At 45.5% G+C, this 13,121-nt stretch overlaps 2 protein-coding genes across 2 annotated transcripts; one reads left to right on the forward strand and one right to left on the reverse strand.

Moving 5' to 3' along the window:
- Positions 1-945: 945 nt before the first annotated feature.
- Positions 946-6,753, reverse strand: LOC134195944 (uncharacterized). The gene is made up of 2 exons (XM_062665033.1): positions 6,196-6,753; positions 946-1,481 (listed from the first exon to the last, which is right to left on the reverse strand). The coding sequence occupies exons 1-2, from the start codon at positions 6,680-6,682 to the stop codon at positions 1,075-1,077; spliced, it is 894 nt and encodes a 297-aa protein (XP_062521017.1). The 5' UTR covers positions 6,683-6,753; the 3' UTR covers positions 946-1,074.
- A 2,082-nt stretch (positions 6,754-8,835) lies between these two features.
- LOC134195996 (uncharacterized) lies at positions 8,836-10,330 on the forward strand. The gene is made up of 3 exons (XM_062665076.1): positions 8,836-9,088; positions 9,169-9,308; positions 9,556-10,330. Exons 2-3 carry the CDS (start codon positions 9,193-9,195, stop codon positions 10,328-10,330), a joined length of 891 nt encoding a protein of 296 aa, XP_062521060.1. The 5' UTR covers positions 8,836-9,088; positions 9,169-9,192.
- Positions 10,331-13,121: the final 2,791 nt, after the last annotated feature.

Below are 13,121 nucleotides of genomic sequence, written 5' to 3' on the forward strand. Positions count from 1 at the left end.
TATTAGCACTCAGAGTCAGGACCGTCTTGCTGCCGCAACTCTCTAACATTGTGTTAATTAATTAACTTAGCCAAATGTGCAAGTTGTTACTACCCGAGACCCGGATATCCGGGCTAAGGGTATAATAGTCGTTCGACGTGCGACCGTACGTACGACCGTATTTATACTCGATTAGCGCAGATGCAAATGAAGCAATTTCGACCAATAGATGAACGTGATGTCATCTCAGGGCTCCACCTCTCTTGTTTGGTAGCTGCTAACGAGAATTCGGCAATTGGGCGTCCATTCTGTACATGGTGTTTAGTCCTTTGCTTTACCTAAGGGTTTAGTACCACATAGAAACAACGCCTAGTCTCAACATTTGCACGTGCATGTTTTCCCACCAACAACCAGGCGTGTAGGGAGCGAAGGTGCTGGATTTATACGCCATGCATGCGGTACAGTACGTGTATATATATAGCTCTACTTGACTTGTACCATTTTGCTTGTTCCACAATGTTTCTGAATAATGGTCCTGCAGTCTGACAGCTTGAATTTTCGGTGTGCGTGGCTGAGCGGCCGCTGTATTGTTGCAAAATCACTAGTGACGAAATTTGGCGCTCCACGGGAATTTGCGAAGCGGAACGTGTATTGTCCATGACAGCACGTCTGGAGACGGTACACGCTTTGCGCTCCTTTGTTTAGCTAAACGAATGCATTGGAAACCTTAGCTGAGACGAATGAGTTGGGCTAAAACCTCAATATGCAAAACGTTATCACGTGACGAGATGTGATTTCATACACCAGCCGAGGGTTTAGCACTGTAATGTGCTTCTCTATTCATTCTTACCGTACTTATCTAGTAATTGAAGTGCATATGCACACTTTATTATCTAAGGTAGGCAAGGAGAGAATCTGAGAGCAATATAATGAAGGTAACATGCAGTCACTGAGTGAGTTTAGACATTTTGACTTATTTGCTTGAATTAATTGCAAACACATTCTTGAACTGTTTTCATAATACAAACACCCTTCTAAAATCAACTAGAATGCTGAACACTAGCAGCATCAATCTTTTCAGTAAATTCCTGTAGGTTACTTGAATCCGCCAGCTACAGCTGCTACCCACTGCTGGACAGTAATCGGATCAGATCCAGTGATACTTTTGAAGTGAATTACACCTTCTGGATCATTAGTGATTGGTGAACCCGAGTTGATGCTCTTCATCAATTCAACCATTCCGTCAGCCTGCCACTCTTGTATTCCCATGTCCATAGCTCCCTTCTTAGCAGCCTCATACGGGACTTGCACATATTTGATTTCTCTCCCAAGTGACTCACTGAAGGCTTTCACCACATCATTGTACGTGAAGGCTTTGGTAGCAAGCTTGAAGGTCTTGTTGGCGTAGAGACCAGGATTAGCCAAAACAGCAGCTGACGCCTTTCCTATGTCACTGACAGCAATAGGTGTAAAAGCAGCATCAGGATTTACTGCTCCATACACTACACACACAAAATTTTAATAAAATGATTAAAGTAAAACAATCAACACAAATGCATGTGTTCCCAACTTTATCCAAACTACAAAACAAATACGATATTGTAGCGGACGGAAGCCGTATAATTTGTACACCTCACTAATTAGCTAGTGTGTTGCGAACCTCGTGACTTTTGTGTCATTTTTTTTACCGGCTCTGACCAGTTGTGTATTTTTGTTGTGTCAAGTAGTTAGCCTTTTGCTACATTGGTGACCCTGAAGCCAGGAACGTTGTTTCATGGCACACGAAGAACATGCAGTGTCGCTCAAGCTGCCAACTTTCTGGACTTCCCAATCGGAGGTTTGGTTTGTACAAGCCGAAGCTCAGTTTGAACTCCGCAGGGTGACAGCCGACGAGACGAAGTATTTCTACGTCCTTGCGGCCCTAGACCAGGAGACAGCAACGAGGGTTCTAGATCTCATTCGCCGCCCTCCAAATGAGGACAAATACAAAGCACTGAAGGACCGACTAATTGACACATTCGGCTTAAGCAAACACGAGAGGGCTTCTCGTTTGCTCCACTTTCGCCTACTAGGCGACTCAAAACCCTCTGCGCTGATGGATGAGATGCTAGCGCTCCTCGGCGACCACACTCCGTGTCTACTCTTTGAGCAACTTTTTCTAGAGCGTCTGCCCGAGGACATTCGCATCCAACTGGTGGATGGAAAGATTGAAGACCACCGCGCACTAGCAAGACGGGCCGACGCTCTCTGGTCAAGCCGTGATATGGAGCCATTTACAGCGAGCGCCGTACAGCGTAGACCACTTGCCACGAGACAAAAGCAGACAACGTCCGGGACAAGACAGAAGCAGACAACGTCCAGGACTTCCGGTTTCGACACCCCGGATTCTAACCGTTTGTGTTATTACCATCGCATCTTCGGCGAGGCAGCTCGACAATGCAAGCAACCATGCAACTGGTCGGAAAACGGCAAGGCCGGTCGCTAGTGGCCGAGGCGACCGGCCATAATCGCGGTCTCCTCTTCCTACGCGACTCAGTTTCCAAGAGGCAGTTTCTCATCGACACTGGAGCAGAAGTCAGTGTTCTTCCTGCTACTGGATTGGACACGCGTACGAGGCAACCAGGACCACCGCTACTGGCAGCCAACGGTAGCTCAATCAGGACGTATGGAACTCGCAAACTCTCTTTTCATTTTGCTTCAAACAGATATCAGTGGTCTTTTATAGTCGCCGATGTGACTCGTCCTCTGCTAGGAGCCGATTTCTTGCGCTCCAACTCTCTACTAGTTGATATGAATGGAAAACGTCTTGTGGATGCAGCAACCTTCCACTCTGCTCCACTTATGCAGACCACCAAAACTCCTGCGCCTCACCTTGATGCAATTTCGACCTCTACCGACAAGTATGACATATTGCTGGCGGACTTTCCAGCTATCACGACACCTAACTTTGTCCAACAACCTACCAAGCACGGTGTGGAGCATTTCATCACTACCAAAGGTCCACCAGTTCATGTTCGTGCCCGTCGCCTGCCTCCAGATAAACTAACAGCTGCTAAGGCGGAATTCTGCAGTATGGAATCCATGGGCATCATACGCAGATCGTCCAGTCCTTGGGCATCACCATTGCATATGGTGCCAAAATCTTCGGGAGGTTGGCGCCCCTGTGGAGACTACAGGCGCCTCAATGAAGCTACTGTTTCAGACAGATACCCAGTGCCTCACTTGCAGGATTTCTCTTCTCACCTCGAGGGTATGAATGTATTTTCTAAAGTCGACCTTGTTCGAGGCTATCACCAGATTCCGGTGGCTACTGAAGACATTCCCAAAACTGCTATCATCACTCCGTTTGGACTTTTCGAATTTCTCAGAATGCCGTTTGGTCTGAAGAACGCTGCTCAAGCTTTCCAACGCCTGATGGACACTGTCTGTCACGGCTTAGAGTTTGCTTTTGTCTACATCGATGACATCTTGGTGGCCAGTAAGGACATTGAGACTCACAAGCAACACCTTTGCTTGCTGTTCCAGAGACTCCAAGAACACGGCCTGGTGATCAACGTTTCCAAATGTCAATTTGGATGTAACAGTCTGGACTTCTTAGGCCATCGCATTACTCGTGCTGGTATCATGCCACTTCCTGAAAAAGTAGACGCCATCACCCAACTCGACCAACCAACCACAGTCAAGGGCCTGCAAGAATTTGTGGGTATGGTCAATTTCTACCGCAGGTTCATTCCATCCGCAGCTCATACAATGTTACCATTGTTTGAGGCATTATCAGGAAAACCGAAGACGCTGACCTGGGATGAGACCATGTTAAAAGCTTTCCACGACACTAAGAAAGCTTTGGCAGATGCAACTCTACTTTCACACCCGCATCACGATGCACAGATTTCACTCACCACTGACGCTTCAGATCTGGCAGTAGGGGCTGTTCTTCAACAGTTTGTGGACGATGTCTGGATACCCCTAGCTTTCTTCAGCAAGAAACTAAGACCACCTGAAAAGAAGTACAGCGCTTTTGATCGTGAACTGCTCGCTCTATACTTAGGAATACGGCATTTTCGCTACTTCCTAGAGGGTCGACAATTTATTGCCTTCACCGATCACAAACCCCTCACTTTCTGTATGTCAAAAGTGTCAGACCCTTGGTCAAACCGCCAACAACGTCAACTTTTATACATTTCTGAATTCACGACTGACATCCGACATGTACAAGGGAAAGACAATCCTGTAGCTGACACGTTGTCGAGAGCCACCATCGCAAACGTACAACTGGGAATTGAGTACGGTGCCATGGCAACAGCCCAACAACAAGATACTGAAGTACAGGCCTATCGCACAGCAACGTCGTCGAGTCTACAAGTAGAGGATATTCCTTTTGGAACCCATGGTGTTACACTGCTGTGTGATATGTCAACCGGCCGGCCTAGACCGATCGTACCCGCCAGTTGGAGACGCCAAGTTTTTGACCTGATACATGGTCTATCACACCCTTCTGTGCGCACTACAAGAAAACTTGTAGCCAACAAATTTGTATGGAATGGCTTGCAAAAGCAGATAGGAACCTGGGCCAAGCAGTGCATTGCTTGCCAGTCTTCCAAGGTCCAAGCACACATCAGGGCCCCTCTGGAGAAGTTTAATGTCCCACATCGTCGGTTCGACCACATCCATGTGGACCTCGTAGGACCACTTCCACCTTCCAATGGTTTTACTCATCTACTTACTTGTATCGATCGTTTCTCTCGTTGGCCTGAAGCTATTCCTCTGAATAATACCAACTCCGCCAATTGCGCTCAAGCTCTAGTCTTCCACTGGATTGCTCGTTTTGGCGTACCACTTGACATATCATCTGACAGAGGGCCACAGTTCACTTCACAACTTTGGACATCTATTTCTCGGTTGCTAGGTACACAACTTCACCATACAACAGCCTACCACCCTCAGTCGAACGGCCTGGTAGAAAGGTTTCATCGCCATTTGAAGTCTGCCTTGCGAGCACGCCTCACTGGCCCCAACTGGGTGCGGGAGCTACCTTGGGTACTTCTGGGAATTAGAACAGCGCCTAAAGAAGACTTGGGATGTTCCTCAGCGGAAAGGGTGTATGGCTCCACCCTTACAGTGCCTGGAGAATTTATCCCTGGCTTTGCTGACACACTCTCTGACACCAGTTTACATCTCCGTCAATTGCGCGACCAAGTACGCTCACTCATCCCAGTTCCGACATCTCAGCACGGCACCACACCTACGTCTGTTCCTCACAATCTGCTGCAGGCCAAGTTCGTTTTCATCCGTCGTGACGCTCATCGCACTCCTCTCCAACTGCCCTATGAAGGCCCTTTCAAAGTCATACATCCTGGCCCCAAAACCTTCCAGGTAGACATTGGAGGCAAGAGCGAAATAATCACAATAGATCGACTCAAGCCAGCTCACATGGACCTGGAACATCCCGTCAAAGTAGCTGAGCCCAGACGTCGTGGACGACCGCCTAAGCATCCACCATCTTTGCCTGATTATGTACTTCGGAACAAAACCTCTAACGGCGTTCAACCGCAGAGCACCCGTTCAGGTCGTCAAGTCAAGGCCCCACTGCGTTACATCTCGGTTCTGGGGGGGAGTGGTGTAGCGGACGGAAGCCGTATAATTTGTACACCTCACTAATTAGCTAGTGTGTTGCGAACCTCGTGACTTTTGTGTCATTTTTTACCGGCTCTGACCAGTTGTGTATTTTCGTTGTGTCAAGTAGTTAGCCTTTTGCTACAATATGCTAAAATCAGCAGATTCCATTATTCAATAAATACCATGCTATGAACCAGACATATCCACTGCTTTTACTATAATTCAAAATTTATAATTTGTAAAACGATAGAAAAGAAATTGTTGAAAATACTAGCTTTCACATGTAAACAAACATTAGCTAATAAAGTTACTTGTTTGACAGGAATTGTATGCTCAAAAGTCCGTGAGCACATTTTTCTCTATATTTTATATCAACTTTTAATGCGCTCCCCTTTAGTACAACGAGAATTCCTCAAAGTCACATGGGAACAAATTTGGTTCAAACGCATAAGTTTTAAAATTAAAATTTAATATAATTTGAAAAACACGCCCATCAGCAAAATTGGTGCGCGCGCTCCTGTCAAACAAATAAAATACTAATTTAATATATTCAATGTTTTGCAAAATTAGAATTCTCGGCTTTAGAACAGAGTACTGTACTTGTGGATTGCTTTTTGATGGTTTCAGCATCCGCCCAGAAATTGTCGATAAAGAGTGGCAGCCGAAGAATCGTGTACGGCAACCCCAGCTTCTTCACGTGACTCTCTATTTCTGTAAACTGACGTCCGAACACGGTATCCTTCACGTCGGTCGTCATGGCTGACACCACCACGAGATGCCCGACATTCGCCTCTTTGCTCGCATTGGCTGCATTGATTGTAATGGCTGCACGATTTTCCACTCCCGGCGTGACGACGTAGACCGTCGCGGCGCCGGTCGCCTTGATGTGGGAAGCGGCGTCGGGCGCCGACATATCGAGCGCGACCAGCTCGACTCCCTTCAGATCGCGCAGTTCGCCGAGTTTGGCAGGGTCACGTGACGCGGCCTTGATGACGGCCTTGTCGGCGTAGGTTTCACTCAGACTCTTCACTGTCGCTTTTCCGACGTAGCCGTTAGTGCCGAGAACGAGAACAACTGGTTTTGACATGATTCCACAGCAATGAGGAGGCAAGGAACGGCGTGGATGGATCGATAGCAGGACTACGATTGAGTGAAAGATGGCAGAGAGGGTCGTTGTATTTATCTGTACGTAAGATGTACGTACATTGTGTAATTCGATTTCCGGTTCCGGTTGCCGAAGTCACTCTCATCACGCTTACTCATCTGAGTCATACACAGTATATCTACGCGAGACTAACGTCTACGTACGGTGACCGGTTTGTGCCACCTGCGCTGCCAAATCGAATGTCATCATTGTGTTAACCCGAGGCGCGCATGCGCTACAGTTAGAGTACACAACCCATCGACTACTCCGTACACTACTCTAGTAAACTCGTCTCTGCCCTCGTCATTTCCTAGACACAATACCAGCGCTAACAATGAGCACATGCGTGATTTCCGGACGTTACAATTGTAGTGATGTATGTGTACACACTCGACCGCCGCCCTCGTCATTCCCCGGATTGTCAGTCGAGGATTGACAATACAGGAAATTACGAGGGCAGAGACGAGTCTACTAAGTGTGTGCTTGTGTATGTGTGTGTGTGTGTGTGTGTGTGTGTGTGTGTGTGTGTGTGTGTGTGTGTGTGTGTGTGTGTGTGTGTGTGTGTGTGTGTGTGTGTGACGTCTTTAGCTCAATTGGTTAGAGAACGCGTTTTAAGAATAAAAACATCCGGAACCTTTGGGTCATGAGTTCAAGTATGGGATGGGCATGACAAGTATAAATGATTACCTGGTCATTGACCGAGGTGGCAAGACCGCTGGCTTGGCAGAACATCATGCAATATGAGTACATGTGGGCTTGAGGTCCAGTCCTGAGACTGCGCCAAAGTCAGTGCCCTTGGATGCTATGGCCAAGTACCTAAGGGTACGTCAGCGCAGCCTAAAACTCGAGTAGCGCTGGAAGCCCACCTAGAAATAGGCTTGGGGTGCTATCTTCAGTACTCTACTGAACTGCGTATCCATTTGTGTGTGTTTGTTTGTGTGTGTGTGTGTGTGTGTGTGTGTGTGTGTGTGTGTGTGTGTGTGTGTGTGTCTGTCTGTCTGTCTGTCTGTCTGTCTGTCTGTCTGTCTGTCTGTCTGTCTGTCTGTCTGTCTGTCTGTCTGTCTGTCTGTCTGTCTGTCTGTGTCTGTGTCTGTGTGTGTGTGTGTGTGTGTGCGCGCGTGTGTATTAAACAAGAGTGCAAAGATGTCACAGCTAGTAAGTTTGAGGCAAAGTGTCTATATGTTGCAAAAGATAGATGTACGACAACTGTAGAAAAATTTCATACCGATAAATACTTGATCACAGCATCTATAGCTGGTATTTGGCGTTTGCATGACAATAGTACATGAGTATGACCTTCATCGAAGGAAGGCACTTAGAAACTGCATAATGCATTGCATTAGTATTAAGATCAATTATCTTCCACATTCAGATTCAAGAGATCATATTCATATTTTCTGAAACGTCATTCGTTCTTTTGCCATCTGCCTTCAACTCTCTTTGTCCTTGGTTGAGTTATCTTACATGTTTCAGACCACTTCTCAGAGGGAGTCGACAAGAAAGTCGATTGTTCATGATGTCTAAAGGCAATAATACGTCCAAGTTGACAACCAAGCGAGGAAAAACATCAACATATTAATTAACTTGTACAAGATGTCACAAGCAGAAACAGAAACAGACAGACATGCAAACACACACACACACACACACACACACACACACACACACACACACACACACACACACACACACACACACACACACACACACACACACACACACACACAAACATTGCTGAGTAAATCTGACAAACTGTGATGAATGCAAACAAGATTAAACATTTTGAAAAAATGAGAGAGATGTAGGGTTGCCGTACGAAAAAGAATAGAAACAAGACCATGTAGGGTGTGCTGTGACATCTTTCATGAATTCATTCATACAGACTGAGCAATACATCATCTCTACATTGCAACATTTTCCAAGGTATCACATAGTGTTTAGAAAATGGTGCAATGTACGGATGATGTATTGATCAGTCTGTATGAGTGAATTCATGAAAGATGTCATAGCACACAGGGGCGGATATAGGGAGGGTGCACCGGGTGCCCGTGCACCCCCCCTCCGCCAGTCTTGAGGAAGGTCTAGATAGCCACGAAGTTCCATACCCATTTTCTTGCGGCGCACTCACGTAGCAGAAATATGTGGGTGCACGAAGAATTGCGTCTGGGTACAGAGTACGAGCTAATGCGAAGATTATCGATCACGTGTCCATCTCGTGTTTGACTGACAACCTGACTGACAACTGTGAACTGCGCACTGTGTCGCTGCGTGGAACCGCGAGTTTGTATTTCCCGTATATACGTTGCCACGTGCAGTGTTCGTGTCCTAGCGTGGGGTCGATCGCAAACCGTAAGTGACAGCACGTGGTTGCTGCATGCTGTCCTATTACGGGCTTACTAGAGATGATCGTTGAACGGTTCTTGTGACAGGCTCATTGTACTGTAAAGTCTGACATGGCTTCCCGTAGTCGTCCTTCCAACCCTCAGTCTCAGACTCTCACGAAGTATTTTGGCTCTGTGTCAAAGCGGCCTCGCTTGGATGAGGAGGACAGACGACCGGACTCTACAAAGTAAGTCGGTGTGGACTAGCAAACCAGAGTGCTAACCACTCGACCAATATGTATGTATGTATGTAGGTAGGTAGGTAGGTAGGTGGGTGGGTGGGTGGGTGGGTGGGTGGGTAGGTAGGTAGGTAGGTAGGTAGGTAGGTAGGTAGGTAGGTAGGTATCTAAGTACGTATTTAGGTTAGGATATGGTGTTGGTACGGCAGCAAATAACGTTTGTGATAAGGATGCTCATGCAAATGTTTTCATCCAGGGTACCGGATGATGGAGGTGACGATCTGCATGGAGACAACAGTAGCTTACCATCACTGGAAAGACCAGACGATGCCACTTTTATCCATCCAGCTGTGTCTTCCGGAGATTTTGCTAGAATTGTACAGTTGAAGGAAGAACGAACTCTGACAGATCAGGAAAAGTACCATCTACTTACTAACCATTTCCGGCCCAGCGCTACCTACCGCTTTCCATCTGTTCTTTATGGGAAGAAGAAGCGTGCATTTCAACATGACTGGCTTCACCAATATAACGGTCTTGTGTATTCTGAGACAATGCAGGGAAGCTACTGCAAATACTGTGTCCTGTTTGGTCAAGCTGCGTACTCTGTGTACAGTTTTACCGGTACTCTGATTAGTAAACCACTCACTAATCTCCAGAAGGCCAGTGAGAAGCTGCGTAACCATTTCATTGGTGTCGGAGGGAGTTCAGCAAGGAAGTACCACTTACAAGCTGTTGAAAAGGCAGAGAATTTTAAGGCTGTGATGGAAAAGAAACAGTTGCCAGTTGACCAGCAACTTTCCAGCCTTCGAGCTCAGCGTATTGCCAAAAACAGAGAAATCCTAAGATCTGTAGCAGAAACTGTTATACTTTGTGGCAGGCAAGGGCTTGCTTTGAGAGGCCATCGCGATGATTGGAAGTGGTTAGAGAAAACGCCATACGCTAATCACGGAAATTCTCTTTTGACTCTGTGTACCCCGGGCCCCCGTTTAACTCCTGTATCCGCGCTTGAGCTGTTTGACTCGCCCCCATAGTGGACTGCTTGTCTTTGATGGTTGCAGTCAACATCGAGACAACAGATCTACCGTCATTTTTGGTTGCAAAGTCTACTTTCACCTTATACTACTTCCCTGAAATGGGTGTGGTCTAGCGTTTCATGTCCGTGCACCCCCTCTCCTCAGATCCTGGATCCGCCCCTGGCACACCCTACATCTTTCTCATTTTTTAAAATGTTTTTAATCTTGTAATATACAATGGGACATTGTCACACTATCACATACGAAACAATCGTACCGATAATCAGATATATCAACTTTGACTTCTTGTCGAACTGGTTTCTGCGTCTTGCTGGAAACCTGCACCATCATCAGCTCCATTGCAGAAAAGCATCTGCAACCTACACACTTACAAGTGTTACCAACAAGTAAACCTAAATGCATTATATCAGTTATACCTGATTTATCAATGTCTTTCAACTCAGCCCCATATCTCTGTTCAAGTTCAAGCATTCATTTTCCTAAATTAGTCAGGGTAAGTGAACCACTCGCCACTAACAGTAATAGCCAATTAATTACTTAATTAATTAATATGTCATAATTACTGTTACTAAAATATATTGCTAACCATACACTATGACACTGTTTCAGTTAGGTGAAGCACCGAACTTAGTCAGGGTAAGTGAACCACTCGCCACTAACAGCAGCATCCAATTAATTAATTAATTAATATGTCATAATTACTGTTACCAAATTATATTGCTAACCATACACTATGACCCTGTTTTCAGTTAGGTGAAGCACTCAACTTAGTCAGGGTAAGTGAACTACTCGCCACTAACAGCAGCATCCAAATAAGATAATTAATTAACTTATCATAACAATACATTAGAACACTGTTTCAATCAGGTGATGCACCCAATCTAGTCTCGACAAGTGATTCACTCATCAGAAACTGGAGTGACATATTTGTTGCTGTTCTAGTAGTGAAAGAATTGCTTTAAATACCATTAATTAATGTATATAAATTCATTAGATTAATTAATTAAAATAAATTTAATTCTAATTTAAAATTGATTAATCTATTGATTAATCTACCATTTATACATTTATTTAGTCTATTAACTCAATCATATTAGTCCACTTCAATATGATTCATTGTTTCCCATTTCCCGCCCTCATCCTTTTTGGGGACCGCATGCTTTATTTGATGAGGTGTCTATTTTTATGAGGACGTGACAGAATCACCTGACTCAAAATGGCGGTAGTGAATGCACGAGGAATCTCCTTTCAGTACGTGTAGTGCAGGCATCACGCACGAATGCAATGTGTACATCTCGCAAAGAAGGAAGGTAACACCGTAGACGAAAACGGACGGCTAGCGTAGCCCGCGACGAGGCGCAATCCGTTTTTGCAACAAACCCCTAGTCTGCAAGTTGGGAAGTTGAGCGCTATACACATGACAATTATTACTGTAAATACTGTACCTCTGCCTCACTGTCTTTTTCATAACGCTCAGTCACTCACACGTATGTATACAGGATTCCCTGCAATTGAGCCAGGTAATGTGTTATTGCTACACCTGCTGGCATAAAAATTTGCACGGATATCGGTGCAAAATTTTACATCCTCAGTAATAGCACTGAAAGGTGTCACTAGAGCACTTTAGTTCTAACCGTGAGTAGGTGTATAGCTTTATACCAAGGTGTAAAGCACAAACAAGGGCTTGATTAGCACTCGAAGGTGTAGCTAGAGCACTTCATTTTTAGCAGTGTTTACTCCCTACACGCCTGGTTGTTGGTAGGAAAACATGCACGTGCAAATGTTGAGACTAGGCGTTGTTTCTATGTGGTACTAAACCCTTATGTAAAGCAAAGGACTAGACACCATGTACAAGATGGACGCCCGATGGCCGGATTCTCGTTAGCAGCTACCAAACAAGAGAGATGGAGCCCTAAGATGACATCACGTTCATCTATTGGTCGGAATAGCTTCATTTGCATCTGCGCTAATCGAGTATAAATACGGTCGTACGTACGGTCGCACGTCGGGCGACTACTATACCCTTAGCCCGGATATCCGGGTCTCGGGTAATAACTACTTGCACACTTGGCTAAGTTACACAATGCTAGAGAGATGCGGCAGCAAGACGGTCCTGACTCTGAGTGCTAAGAGCAGAAGCAGAACGCTCACAAGAACCAGATATTTTCGGTCTGGCTGAGAACGTTCGTTCAAACCCCTCGGCCCCCTTCCGTATGCCCTTCAAGCATGCCCATCGGAAGCAACTTTAATTAAAGTGGTGGGTATAGCGCACGCTAATAGCGTTACTAAAACACCACGCCTACTTTAAATTAATATCAATTAGTGAATTTGTATTAATATCAATCAGGCCATGGTCACACCACTTTCGACAAAAGTGTAGTTTGATAACGTCACGGCGTTGATTCTCGTTAACTTCCATTTCGGGTATAACCAATTAAATAAGTAATATATTAGCAATTACTCAAATTTTTTACTAAATTGATATTGAATTAATATTAATTTAAGGTAGGCGTGGTGTTATAGTAACGCTATTAGCGTGCGCTATTTCCACCACTTTAATTAAATTTCCTTCCGATGGGCCTGCTTGAAGGTCGTACGCAAGGGGTCGAGGGGTTTGGACGAACCTTCTCAGCTAGACCGAACATATCTGGTTCCTGTGAGCGTTCAGCTTCTGCTCTTAGCACTCAGAGTCAGGACCGTCTTGCTGCCGCAACTCTCTAACATTGTGTTAATTAATTAACTTAGCCAAATGTGCAGTTGTTACTACCCGAGACCCGGATATCCGGGC

This window comes from Corticium candelabrum, chromosome 20 (assembly GCF_963422355.1).
Source record: "Corticium candelabrum chromosome 20, ooCorCand1.1, whole genome shotgun sequence".
Taxonomy (NCBI): domain Eukaryota; kingdom Metazoa; phylum Porifera; class Homoscleromorpha; order Homosclerophorida; family Plakinidae; genus Corticium; species Corticium candelabrum.

What these genes read in the sequence shown, in the direction of transcription:
- LOC134195944 (XM_062665033.1), bottom strand. Translation starts at nt 6,682, where the DNA reads ATGTCAAAACCAGTTGTTCTCGTTCTCGGCACTAACGGCTACGTCGGA. An exon ending in CATCAAAAAGCAATCCACAA is followed by an intron (nt 1,482 to 6,195) that starts GTACAGTACTCT and finishes TTGTGTGTGTAG; the next exon opens with TGTATGGAGCAGTAAATCCT.
- LOC134195996 (XM_062665076.1), top strand. Translation starts at nt 9,193, where the DNA reads ATGGCTTCCCGTAGTCGTCCTTCCAACCCTCAGTCTCAGACTCTCACG. An exon ending in AGACGACCGGACTCTACAAA is followed by an intron (nt 9,309 to 9,555) that starts GTAAGTCGGTGT and finishes GTTTTCATCCAG; the next exon opens with GGTACCGGATGATGGAGGTG.